We start from the raw sequence: 13,186 nt of genomic DNA, 5'->3' as shown, positions 1-13,186 counted from the left end.
CGTAAATTATTTTTTATTTAGTTATTGTCTCGTTTTAGTCAGAAAAAAAAGGTCGTTGACTATAACTATGATGAAAATTTTTCGTCAACAAAATTAACACTGAACACAACATACACACAACAGAACAAATACCCAGAATCCCATGCATCCCTAACTCCTCCGGGCTACATTATACAGCCACACTAACACCAAACCCCGCCCACCTCAACCCACGCAACTCTCAGTGTAACCTGTATGGCTTTTGGACAAATATGTCTTGCAGTCGCTTGAGCGCTGAGTTAGCAGCGGCACACTAAATGTGGCCGGCCGGCACTCAGATAGCACGGTATAAAAGCGGACGCGGCGACATGGCCCAGAGGACGTTTTAGGCATTGCCATCACGGCACGCACTCAATATTGTTGTCCTCAATATTATTATCCGTGTGATAATAATATTTTATTTTTTTATGTTGATGTTCCAGGCAATCAAATTTTCTGTGAAGGTATAGGATAGGCAAATATAAGCTTTGGCTTCAGCCTATTCCTTTTTTGGTCACTCTTTTTCTTTTCTTTCGTGTGCAAATGTGCATTATTGTATACATATAACATGTACTGTAAAACTGATCACACACAATGGTTGATTGATTTGATTTGATTGATTATATGACCGAAATAAACTTATTTCATTCATTCATATCAATCAATCAATCAATGTTTATTTATATAGCCCCAAATCACAAATGTCTCAAAGGACTGCACAAATCATTACGACTACAACATCCTCGGAAGAACCCACAAAAGGGCAAGGAAAACTCACACCCAGTGGGCAGGGAGAATTCACATCCAGTGGGACGCCAGTGACAATGCTGACTATGAGAAACCTTGGAGAGGACCTCAGATGTGGGCAACCCCCCCCCTCTAGGGGACCGAAAGCAATGGATGTCGAGCGGGTCCAACATGATACTGTGAAAGTTCAATCCATAGTGGCTCCAAGACAGCAGTGAGAGTCCCGTCCACAGGAAACCATCTCAAGCGGATCAGCAGCGTAGAGATGTCCCCAACCGATACAGGCGAGCGGTCCATCCTGGGTCCCGACGAGCGGTCCATCCTGGGTCTCGACTCTGGACAGTCAGTACTTCATCCATGGTCATCGGACCGGACCCCCTCCACAAGGGAGGGGGGGACATAGGAGAAAGAAAAGAAGCGGCAGATCAACTGGTCTAAAAAGGAGGTCTATTTAAAGGCTAGAGTATACAGATGAGTTTTAAGATGAGACTTAAATGCTTCTACTGAGGTAGCATCTCGAACTGTTACCGGGAGGGCATTCCAGAGTACTGGAGCCCGAACGGAAAACGCTCTATAGCCCGCAGACTTTTTTTGAGCTCTAGGAATCACTAATAAGCCGAAGTCCTTTGAACGCAGATTTCTTGCCGGGACATATGGTACAATACAATCGGCAAGATAGGCTGGAGCTAGACCGTGTAGTATTTTATACGTAAGTAGTAAAACCTTAAAGTCACATCTTAAGTGCACAGGAAGCCAGTGCAGGTGAGCCAGTATAGGTATATATGTATGTATATATGTATATAAAGGTATATACAGTACAGGTATATATGTATGTATATATGTATATAAAGGTATATACAGTACAGGTGCAATGTGATCAAACTTTCTTGTTCTTGTCAAAAGTCTAGCAGCCGCATTTTGTACCAACTGTAATCTTTTAATGCTAGACATGGGGAGACCCGAAAATAATACGTTACAGTAATCGAGACGAGACGTAACAAACGCATGGATTCATAAAAAATCTAAGACTGTTTTCCTGGGGAGATTTCTGGGAGAGGCACTGTAATCCGGAAAACCTCCTGGAAAAATGGTAGGGTCGGCAAGTATGCAGCTGAGCCACATCAGAGTGATCCAAGAGCCGCATGCGGCCCCGGAGCCGCGGGTTGCCGACCCCCGGTGTATACAATCAAGCACTAAGCCATGGAGACTGTTTCTACAAACATTTGTGAAAGAACGGGTTGTTCTGAAGAGCTCAGTGATTTCTAGTGTGGAACTGTCAAAGGATGCCACCTGTGCAACACATCCAGTCGTAAAATTTCTTCGCTCCTAAATATAATTATTATTATAAGAAAAATGAAGAGTTTGGGAACAACAGCAACTCAGCCACCAAGTGATAGGCCAAGTAAACTGTCAGAGAGGGGTCAGCGGATGCTGAAGCGCGTAGTGCAAAGAGGTCGCCGACTTTCTGCACAGTCAGTTGCTACAGAGCTCCAAGCTTCGTGTGACCTTCGAATTAGCCCACGTACAGTACGCAGATAGCTTCATGGAATGGGTTTTCATGGCCGAGCAGCTGAATCTAAGCCATACATCACCAAGTCCAATGCAAAGCGTCGGATGCAGTGGTGTAAAGCACGTTGCCACTGGACTCTAGAGTGGAGACACGTTCTCTGGAGTGATGAATCACTTAAATTTTCCATCTGGCAATCTGATCGACGAGTCTGGGTTTGGAGGTTGCCAGGAGAACGCTACATTTCGGGCTGCATTGTGCCGAGAGCAAAATTTTGTGGAGGAGGAAACATGGTGTGGGGTTGTTTTTCAGGAGATCAGTGAAAAAAAACTTTGAATGCTCCAGGATACCAAAATATTTTGGACAATTCCATGCTCCCAACCTTGTGGGAACAGTTTGGAGCAGGCCCCTTAGCTCTTCCAACATGACTGTGCACCTGTGCACAAAGCAAGGTTCATAAAGACATGGATGACAGTCTGGTGTGGATGAACTTGACTGGCCTGCACAGAGTCCTGACCTGAACACCTTTGGGATGAATTAGAATGGAGACTGGGAGCAAGGCCTTCTCGAACAACATCAGTGTGTGACCTCACCGATGTGCTTTTGGAAAAATGGCTGAAAATTCCTATAAACACACTCTGCAACCTTGTGGACAGCCTTGCCAGAAGAATTGAAGCTGTAGTAGCTGCAAAAGGTGGACCAACATCATAGTGAACCCTATGGGTTAGGAATGGGATGGCACTTCAAGTTCATATGTGAGTCAAGGCAGGTGGCCAAATACTTTTGGCAATATAGTGTTAAGTCTTTTAAAGTAATTTTGATAGTAGTCTAATATAGCTAATATAGACACTTGCATCATGTGTTGCCTTCATTATAGTAAGACTTTCAAAGTAATTTTGATAGTAGGCTCATATAGCTAATTAGCCACTTACATCATGTGTTGCCATCATTATAACACTTATATAAGTTTTTACATTTTTTTGCGGCTCCAGACCGATGACTTTTTTGTATTTGTGGTCCAATATGGCTCTATCGACATTTTGGGTTGCCGACCCTTGACTTAAGAGTATTATGTACCACCACTTACCAGTGTAATGCACCACAACATCCATCCATCCATTGCTCACTTACTCATTACTCAGTAATGTATACCCTCACCAATATACTGCAGTAATGTACCACGAATATAATGTATCACTACGGGACGGCGTGGCGCAGTGGAAGAGTGGCCGTGCGCAAACCGAGGGTCCCTGGTTCAATTTCCACCTAGAACCAACCTCGTCACGTCCGTTGTGTCCTGAGCAAGACACTTCACCCTTGCTCCTGATGGGTGCTGGTTAGCGCCTTGCTTGGCAGCTCCCTCCATCAGTGTGTGAATGTGTGTGTGAATGGGTGAATGTGGAAGTAGTGTCAAAGCGCTTTGAGTACCATGAAGGTAGAAAAGCGCTATACAAGTACAACCCATTTTTTAAAATTGTTTTTATAATGTACCACTGCTATAATGTACCACCAGTATATTGTACCACTAATATAATGTACCATCAGTATAATGTACCACTAATATGATGTACCACTACGATAATGTACTACCAGTATAATGTATCACTAATATATGTACCAACAATATAATGTACCACTAATATAATGTACCACCAGTATAATGTACCACTAATATAATGTACCAACAATATAATGTACCACTAATATAATGTACCACCAACATAATGTACCACTTGTATAATGAACAACTAATATAATGTACCACCAGTATAATGTACCACTAATATAATGTACCACTAATATAATGTACAACTACTATAATGTACCACCAGTATAATGTACCACTAATATAATGTACAACCAGTATAATGTACCACTAATATAATGTACCACCAATATAATGTATCACTAGTATACTGTACCACTAATATAATGTACCACCAGTATAATGTACCAGTAATATAATGTATCTTTATAGTATAATGTACCACTACTATATTGTACCACCATTATAATGTACCACTAATATAATGTACCACCAATATAATGTACCACCAGTATAATGTACCACAAATATAATATACTACTATGATAATGTACCACTACTATAATGTACCACCAATATAATGTACCACTATTATAATGTACCACCAGTATAATTTACCACAAATACAATGCACCACTAGTATAATGTACCACCAGTATAATGTACCACTATTATAATGTACCACTATTATAATGTACCACTAGTATAATGTACCACTAATATAATTCACCACTAATATAATGTACCACCAATATAATGTACCACTAGTATAATGTACCACTAATATAATGTACCACCAGTATAATGTACCACTATTATAATGTACCACTAGTATAATGTACCACTAATATAATTCACCACTAATATAATGTACCACCAATATAATGTACCACTAGTATAATGTACCACTAATATATTGTACCACCACTATAATGTACCACTAATATAATGTACCACCAGTATAATGTACCACTAATATAATGTACCACCAGTACAATGTACCACTAAAGTTGTGTACCACCAGTATAATGTACCACTAATGTAGTGTACCACCAGTATAATGTACCACTAATATAATGTACCACCAGTATAATGTACCACCAGTATAATGCACCACTAATATAATGTACCAATACAATTTGTCACTAAAATAACGTACCAACAATATAATGTACCACCAGTATAATGTACCATTAACATAATGTACCACCAGTATAATGTACCACTAATATAATGTACCACCAGTATGATGTACCACTAATATAATGTACCACCAGTACAATGTACCACTAAAGTAGTGTACCACCAGTATAATGTACCACTAATGTAGTGTACCACCAGTATAATGTACCACTAATATAATGTACCACCAGTATAATGCACCACTAATATAATGTACCAATACAATTTGTCACTAAAATAACGTACCAACAATATAATGTACCACCAGTATAATGTACCATTAACATAATGTACCACCAGTATAATGTACCACTAATATAATGTACCACCAGTATAATGTACCACTAATATAATGTACCACCAGTACAATGTATCACTAATATAATGTACCACTAGTATAATGTACCACTAATATAATGTACCACCAGTATGATGTACCACTAATATAACGTACCACCAGTATAATGTACCAGTAATATAATGTACCTCTATAGTATAATGTACCACTCCTATATTGTACCACCATTATAATGTAACACTAATATAATGTACCACTAATATAATGTACCACAAATATAATGTACCACCAGCATAATGTACCACTAATATAATGTACTACTATTATAATGTACTACTATTATAATGCACCACTACTATAATGTAGCACTATAATGTACCACTTATATAATGTACCACCAATATAATGTACCACCAGTATAATGTACCACTATTATAATGTACCACCAGTATAATTTACCACTAATATAATGTACCACCAGTATAATGTACCACCAGTATAATGGACCACTATTATAATGTACCAGTAGTATAATGTATCACTAATATAATTGACCACTAATATAATGTACCACTAATATAATGTACCACCAGTATAATGTACCACTAATATAATGTACCATCAGTATAAGGTACCACTAATATAATGTACCACTTGTATAATGTACCACTACTATAATGTACACCAATATAATTCACCACTACAATAATGTACCACCAGTATAATGTACCACCAGTATAATTTACCACTAATATAATGTACCACCAGTATAATGTACCACTAATATAATGTACCATCAGTATAATGTACCACTAATATAATGTACCACCAGTATAATGTACCACTAATATAATGTACCACTAGTATAATGTACCACTACTATAATGCACACCAATATAATGCACCACTACTATAATGTACCACCTGTATAATCTACCACTATTGTAATGTACCACCAGTATAATGCACCACTAATATAATGTACCACTAGTATAATGTACTCCTAGTATAATGTACCACTAGTATAATGTACCACTAATATAATGTACCACCAATATAATGCACCACTACTATAATGTACCACCAGTATAATGTACCACTAGTATAATGTACCACTATTATAATGTACCACCAGTATAATGTACCACTAATATAATGTACCTCTAGTCTGATGTACCACTAATATAATGTACCATTAGTATAATGTACCACTAGTATAATGTACCACTAATATAATGTACCATTAGTATAATGTACCACTAATATAATGTACCACTAGTATAATGTACCACTTATATGATGTACCACTACTATAATATACCACTATTATAATGTACCACTAATATAATGTACCACTAGTATAATGTACCACTTATATGATGTACCACTTATATAATGTACCACTTATATGATGTACCACTAGTATAATGTACCACCAGTATAATATACACTACTATAATGTACCACTAATATACTGTACCACCAGTATAATGTACCACTTATATGATGTACCACTAGTATAATGTACCACCAGTATAATATACACTACTATAATATACCACCATTATAATGTACCACTAATATAATGTACCACTATTATAATATACCACTATTATAATATACCATTAGTATAATGTACCACTAATATAATGTAGCAGAAGAAGAAGGTGTATATGTCATTTCTGTCACGGTTAAAAGTCGAGCTTTTATGTTGAAAGGGCTCTGTTTTATTTTGAAACGCGCAAAGGGGAAAATGTCAGAGTGAACTTTGAGTGTGTCAAGCAGTTCTTGGCGTCGGACGTCTTTGATACGGACCATGGACTCGGTGCGTCCCGGTCCTGTCGGCTGAGTCCAGCTCCGGTCGGGTTGCGACATGCTGCAACCGGGAAACGACACCCGTGGGTGGGCCGCAGAGTCCGAGTCCAACAGGTCCGGTGCCTCAGAGGATGGTCCCGGTCCGGAAGCGGTGGTCGTCCCGGTCTTGTTCGGGCTGATCTTCGCGGTGGGCCTGGTGGGCAACACGCTGGTCCTGCTGGTCACGGGCAGGGTGTCGCGCGCAGGCCCGGGTTCCGTGGGGTTGCGGCCCGGAAACCCCACCAACATCTTCATCAGCAACCTGAGCGTGGCCGACCTGCTCTTCCTGCTGCTCTGCGTGCCTTTCCACGCCACCATCTACTCGCTGCCCCGCTGGGTGTTCGGGGGCTTCGTCTGCAGGTTCGGACACTTCTTCGCGTCCGTCAGCGTGCTCGTCAGCATCTTCACGCTGGTCGCCATGTCCGTGGACCGCTACGTGGCCGTGGTGCGCTCCGAGCGCGCCCGCGGCGTCCGGAACCGCAGGAACGCGCTGGTGGGCGTCGGCGTCATCTGGACCGCGTCTCTGGTGTGCTCGCTGCCGGTGGCCCAGCACCAGGTCCTCGCCGAGCACCCCAGCGCGCCCAACAGCACCTTCTGCTGGGAGCGCTGGTCCGGACGCAGCCGGCACGCCTACAAGGTCTCTATGGTCCTGGTGGGCTTCGTGGTCCCGCTCCTGCTCATCAGCTGCTGCTACATTAGGGTCAGTTGGTCTTTGTTTACCTTTTTATTCCCAATCAACTTTGACTGTTTTTTCCCTCCTCAGGTTCTTTGTCATCTTCACAAAAAGATGAAGACCATGTCCAAGAAGTCTGAGCAAGCCAAGCAAAAGGTAAGCACTTGCTATTCAACAGGCGGCACGGGGGCCCAATCCGGCTAGGGAATGACACCTTACTGGACCCCCAATTCAAAACTGAAAATGTTTCATTTGTTAATGAAAACTACGACTAAGTTATAAATGATAAATAAATGGCTTGTACTTGTATAGCGCTTTTCTACCTTCAAGGTACTCAAAGCGCATATATATATATATACATACATACATGCATATATATATATATACGTACTTGTATAGCGCTTTTCTACCTTCAAGGTACTCAAAGCGCTTTGACACTACTTCCACATTCACACACACATTCACACACTGATGGAGGGAGCTGCCATGCAAGGCGCCAACCAGCACCCATCAGGAGCAAGGGTGAAGTGTCTTGCTCAGGACACAACGGACATGACGAGGTTGGTACTAGGTGGGATTTGAACCAGGTCCCCTCGGGTTGCGCACGGCCACTCTCCCATTACGCCACGCCCATTGGATTAAAACGTTGCGCGTTTCAATCAAACAGCTGGTGCGCAATAAGTACAATACTTAGTTTTAACACTTTTTAGGGCGCAACAAAAAAAAAAACATGTTATAACCAAGTTCAAAATATTACATTTTTGCAACACATTCTACGACTAAGTTGCACGTTACAACCAAACAGTTGGTGCGCAATAAGTGCAATACTTTTAGTATTAATACTTATTAGGGCGCAACAAAAAACATGTCGTAATCGAGTTCAAAACAAAAATATTTGCAACACATTCTACGACTAAGTTGCACGTACCAATCAAACAGTTGGTGCGCAATGAGTACAATACTTACAGTGCTAACACTTTTTAGAGCGCAACAAGAAAACATGTCATAACCAAGTTCAAAACAAAAATATTTGTAACACGTTCTTCGACTAAGTTGCACGCTACAATCAAACAGCTGGTGCGCAATAAGTACAATACTTACAGTGTTAACACTTTTTAGGGGGCAACAAAAATCACGTCTTAACCGCGTTCAACACTTAAAATGTTGCAACGTGTTGTACGACTGTCTTGCACATTACAATCAAACAGCTGGTGCGCAATAAATACAATACGTACAGTATTAACACTTTTTAGGGCGCAACAATAAACACGTCATAACCGAGTTCACAAGAAACATTTTTGCAAAATGTTTTACGACTAAGTTGACCGATGCAATTCAACAGCTGGTGCGCAATAAATACAATACTTAAAGTATTAACACTTTTTAGGGCGCAACAAAAAACACGTTCTAACCGCGTTCCAAACTAAACACTTTGCAACACGTTCCACGACTAAGTTGCACGTTACAATCAAACAGCTGGTGCGCAACAAGTACAATACTTACAGTAAAACTTAGTACATTACTTACATTATCAACATTTTTAGGGCGCAACAAAAAAAAACGTCATAACCTTGAATTTTTTTTGACACTGAATCTTTTTATACTGACTTTCATACACTTATTTCTTACCTTGATTTTTTTTAACTGAATCTTTCTGCAAATCGTATTTTTACATAACATTTTTTACACTGAATTTTCCCAAATACTTTTTACACTGTATTTTTTTTTTTTACACTGAGTTTCTCCACTGAATCTTTTTACATTAATTTGTCACTCTAAAAATTTTTTACACGGAATTGTTCTGCACTGAATATTTTCACACTGAATTTTCAGGCCGAATATTTTTACACTGAATTTTTTTGCACTGATTTCTTACCTTGAATTTTTGTTTTTAAACTGAATTTTTCCTGCACTGAATCATTTTACCCTGAAATTTCACACTGAATTTTTACACTGAATCTTTTTATATTGATTTTTATCCACTGATTTTTTTACCTTGATTCTTTTTTTTTTAACAGAATCTTTCTGCACATAAGATTTTTACATAAACATTTTCACACTGAATTTTCGCAATGATTTTTTACACTGTATTTTATAAAAGCTTTTGTGACAAACACACAAATTAAAATTTTTGCAGAAGATTGATTAAATGCTGTCATAAATGATATTTGACTAACTTTTTTGCAGAGTGTCCTTCAAAACAGCAAAATGTGCTAACTTAAATAAATAGACCAATATCAAATGTCTTCTGTAGAGGATATATACATATATATATATATATATATATATATGTATATAAAGAGGAATATAAAAACAATTTTTTTTTAAAATAGTAAAAGGGAGAAGTTGGCCCCCCGGGCTTAACTCTCAGAAAATGTGGCCCCCAAGACAATTCCCTGCTTGAAAGGATCTCAGCTGGTGTGACCTCCAAAGTCAAACACTTCCGAGGTGGAACAACTTGAACTTTGTCAGGAGGCAAAAAGATGAATGTCTTGACAGAGAGCAGACGAAGAGCCTGAGCAGGTCCCAGATCAGTTTACAGCAGAGGGTCAGCGCTAAATATTTAGACAGCGGACTAAGAATAGTCCTCACAAAGACGACTGCACGTCACATGACTCGGTTTGTTGCTAAGGCCACGCCCCCTCCTGACCCTTGACCCTGAGACGCGGTGAATGAAAAAGGCGCAAAGTCCGACGTGGGTGTGTTTGATCCCCGCAGACGACACAGACGGTGCTCCTGGTCATCGCCGCCTTCGCCATCTGCTGGATCCCCCATCACGTGATCACCATGTGGGCGGAGTTTGGCACCTTCCCGCTGACGGACGCCTCCTTCGCCTTTCGCATCGTGTCCCACTGCCTGTCCTACGCCCACTCCTGCGTCAACCCCGTCCTCTACGCCTTCCTGTCGGAGAAATTCCGCCAGGCCTGCGGGCGGGTGTTCACCTGGCGCTTGGGGAGCCGGGCGCCCCCCAGAGGCTCGGAGGCGCGCTGCCGCACGGACCACCCTTCCAGCACGCACTCCACCACCAACATATGAAGGAAGGACTAACTCTACTGGGATTGGCTGTCAGTGGTCATGTGACAACAAATGGACAGTCGCAACAAAATATTCCAATTTTAAAGACGTTTAAGCAAACATCAAGAAATGGACTTGTTCACAATTCAGCTGCTTTTTGTTGTTTTTTTGCCTAAAATGTCCCAACTTAAGGAGTGAATAAATTCATCTTAAATGTTGTTTTTTTTCTGTGTTTTTAATGGCCAACACTGGGCGGTGCATGAGTGCCACAAAGGGAACCAAACAAGCACTCTTACAATATAAACGATAAAAATAACGGTAGAGCTTTTAATAATATCGTTGTGACGGTCTCAAGCCGTCGTCTTGCGGGTTCCCAGGACCACCAAGGAAGGACATGACTTCGAGCAGTTTGACTTTGTTTAATTTTCAATAAACCCCTCAGTCCAGGTCGCTTTTCCGCTCCTCTTTTCCGCTTGCTTGTCGTCTGTCTTCGGCTCTCCTCCTCTCTCGCTCTGCGTCAGCTGCACTCCTGCTTCTTCCAGTCTCTCCGCCTCTCTCCCCGACGTTCACGGCAGTCACCCTTTTAACCAGTGCGAGAGGATTCATTAATTGTATCCAGGTGCGCGATCCAAGCACCTGATCTCGCTTGTGGCGTCGCTCCCGGCACGCCCCGCCTCGCCGCTCGCTCGCCATCTCCGCCTCCTTGCCGCCATCTTGGGCCGGGCTCAGGCGTTCCCTGCTGCTCTGTCGGACCGTTGGCTCCGCTTCCCCACAATCGTCATATTTAATATCCACTGTGTCATGCAAATTGAACAACGACCAAAAAACTAAGGTTTCTTCAACGCAATGTATATGTCAGCTAACCCTCGTTTCCATGATATACAAGTTTTATTTTCACTGGAGGACTGGAAGACAAATAAAGTACCACTGATAGTCACGCACACACTAGGCGTGGTGAAATTACCCTCTGCATTTTGACCCATCCCCTTGTTCCAACCCCCTCCGGGAGGTGAGGGGAGCAGTGAGCAGCAGCGGTGGCCGCGCTCGGGAACCATTTTTGGTGATTTGACCAAATTACGTTAGATCCACAATGGACTAGACTCTCACAATATTATGCTGGATCCACTGCCGTCCCCTCCAAGGTTTCTCATTGTCCCATTGGGTTGAGTTTTACCTTGCCCTGATTTGGGATCTGAGCCGAGGATGTCGTTGTGGCTTGTGCAGCCCTTTGAGACACTCGTGATTTAGGGCTATATAAGTAAACATTGATTGATTGATTGACTGACCCCCAATTCCAACCCTTGATGCTGAGTGCCGAGCAGGGAGGTAAAGTGTCCCATTTTTGTAGTCTTCGGTATGACTTGGCCGGGGTTTGAACTGATGACCTACCGTTGTCAGGGTGGACACTCTAACCACAAGGCTTTTAATAATAATAATAATCCATCCATCCATTTTCTACCGCGTATTCCCTTTCGGGGTCGCGGGGGGTGCTGGCGCCTATCTCAGCTACAATCGGGCGGAAGGCGGGGTACACCCTGGACAAGTTGCCACCTCATCGCAGGGCCAACACAGATAGACAGACAACATTCACACTCACATTCACACACTAGGGACCATTTAGTGTTGCCAATCAACCTATCCCCAGGTGCATGTCTTTGGAAGTGGGAGGAAGCCGGAGTACCCGGAGGGAACCCACGCATTCACGGGGAGAACATGCAAACTCCACACAGAAAGATCCCCAGCCTGGATTTGAACCCAGGACTGCAGGACCTTCGTATTGTGAGGCAGACGCACTAACCCCTCTGCCACAATAATAATAATAATATATATATATATATCGTGTGGGTTGCATGGACCATTCAGGTAGGACATCGCTTCGCACAGGATTGACTATTTTTCAATAAAGGCTGTTGGCAGCGTCGGTCGGTCGCTCTTTCAGCTTCTCCTCCGCTGCCGTGTCGTCGGTGGCTCGCTCTCTGATCGTTGCTCCTGCTGTGCTGCGGACACTCCAACTCCTCTCCAACCTGATCTTTCCTCCTTCTCCCCTTTTATACACTGAGAGGAGATAGGCAGCCTGTGAGCCGGTGTGTGAGCCACGCACCTGATCCTGATTGCTGCTGAATCGCTCCCGGCACGGCCCGCCTCTTCGTTCCGCCTCCTGGCCGCCATCTTGAGCAGGGCCAAAGCGTGTCCTGCCCCGCCATATATATATACATCGCTAACTGTTAAGCTAGAGCTTTTTAATGTAAACAAAGGTGGGCGGATTGATAAAAATATGGATGTTAATAATAGCAATTACATTAACATTAGGGATGGGTACAATTTCTGGTCACCGACTGAATCCCG

General features: G+C 42.0%; 1 protein-coding gene across 1 annotated transcript; it reads left to right on the top strand.

Moving 5' to 3' along the window:
- Positions 1-7,083: 7,083 nt before the first annotated feature.
- On the top strand, positions 7,084-11,058 carry galr1b (galanin receptor 1b). The gene is made up of 3 exons (XM_061922069.1): positions 7,084-7,852; positions 7,916-7,981; positions 10,544-11,058. Exons 1-3 carry the CDS (start codon positions 7,172-7,174, stop codon positions 10,859-10,861), a joined length of 1,065 nt encoding a protein of 354 aa, XP_061778053.1. The 5' UTR covers positions 7,084-7,171; the 3' UTR covers positions 10,862-11,058.
- Positions 11,059-13,186: the final 2,128 nt, after the last annotated feature.

The sequence above is a fragment of the Nerophis ophidion genome, linkage group LG02 (assembly GCF_033978795.1).
Source record: "Nerophis ophidion isolate RoL-2023_Sa linkage group LG02, RoL_Noph_v1.0, whole genome shotgun sequence".
In the NCBI taxonomy this organism is placed as follows: Eukaryota; Metazoa; Chordata; class Actinopteri; order Syngnathiformes; family Syngnathidae; genus Nerophis; species Nerophis ophidion.
Note: the sequence above shows the minus strand (reverse complement) of the source record. Positions and strands in the feature narration are given on the sequence as shown.

Coding starts and splice junctions, on each gene's coding strand:
- galr1b (XM_061922069.1), top strand. CDS start 7,172: ATGCTGCAACCGGGAAACGACACCCGTGGGTGGGCCGCAGAGTCCGAG. Junction 7,853..7,915: donor TCAGCTGCTGCTACATTAGG/GTCAGTTGGTCT, acceptor TTCCCTCCTCAG/GTTCTTTGTCATCTTCACAA. Junction 7,982..10,543: donor CTGAGCAAGCCAAGCAAAAG/GTAAGCACTTGC, acceptor TGATCCCCGCAG/ACGACACAGACGGTGCTCCT.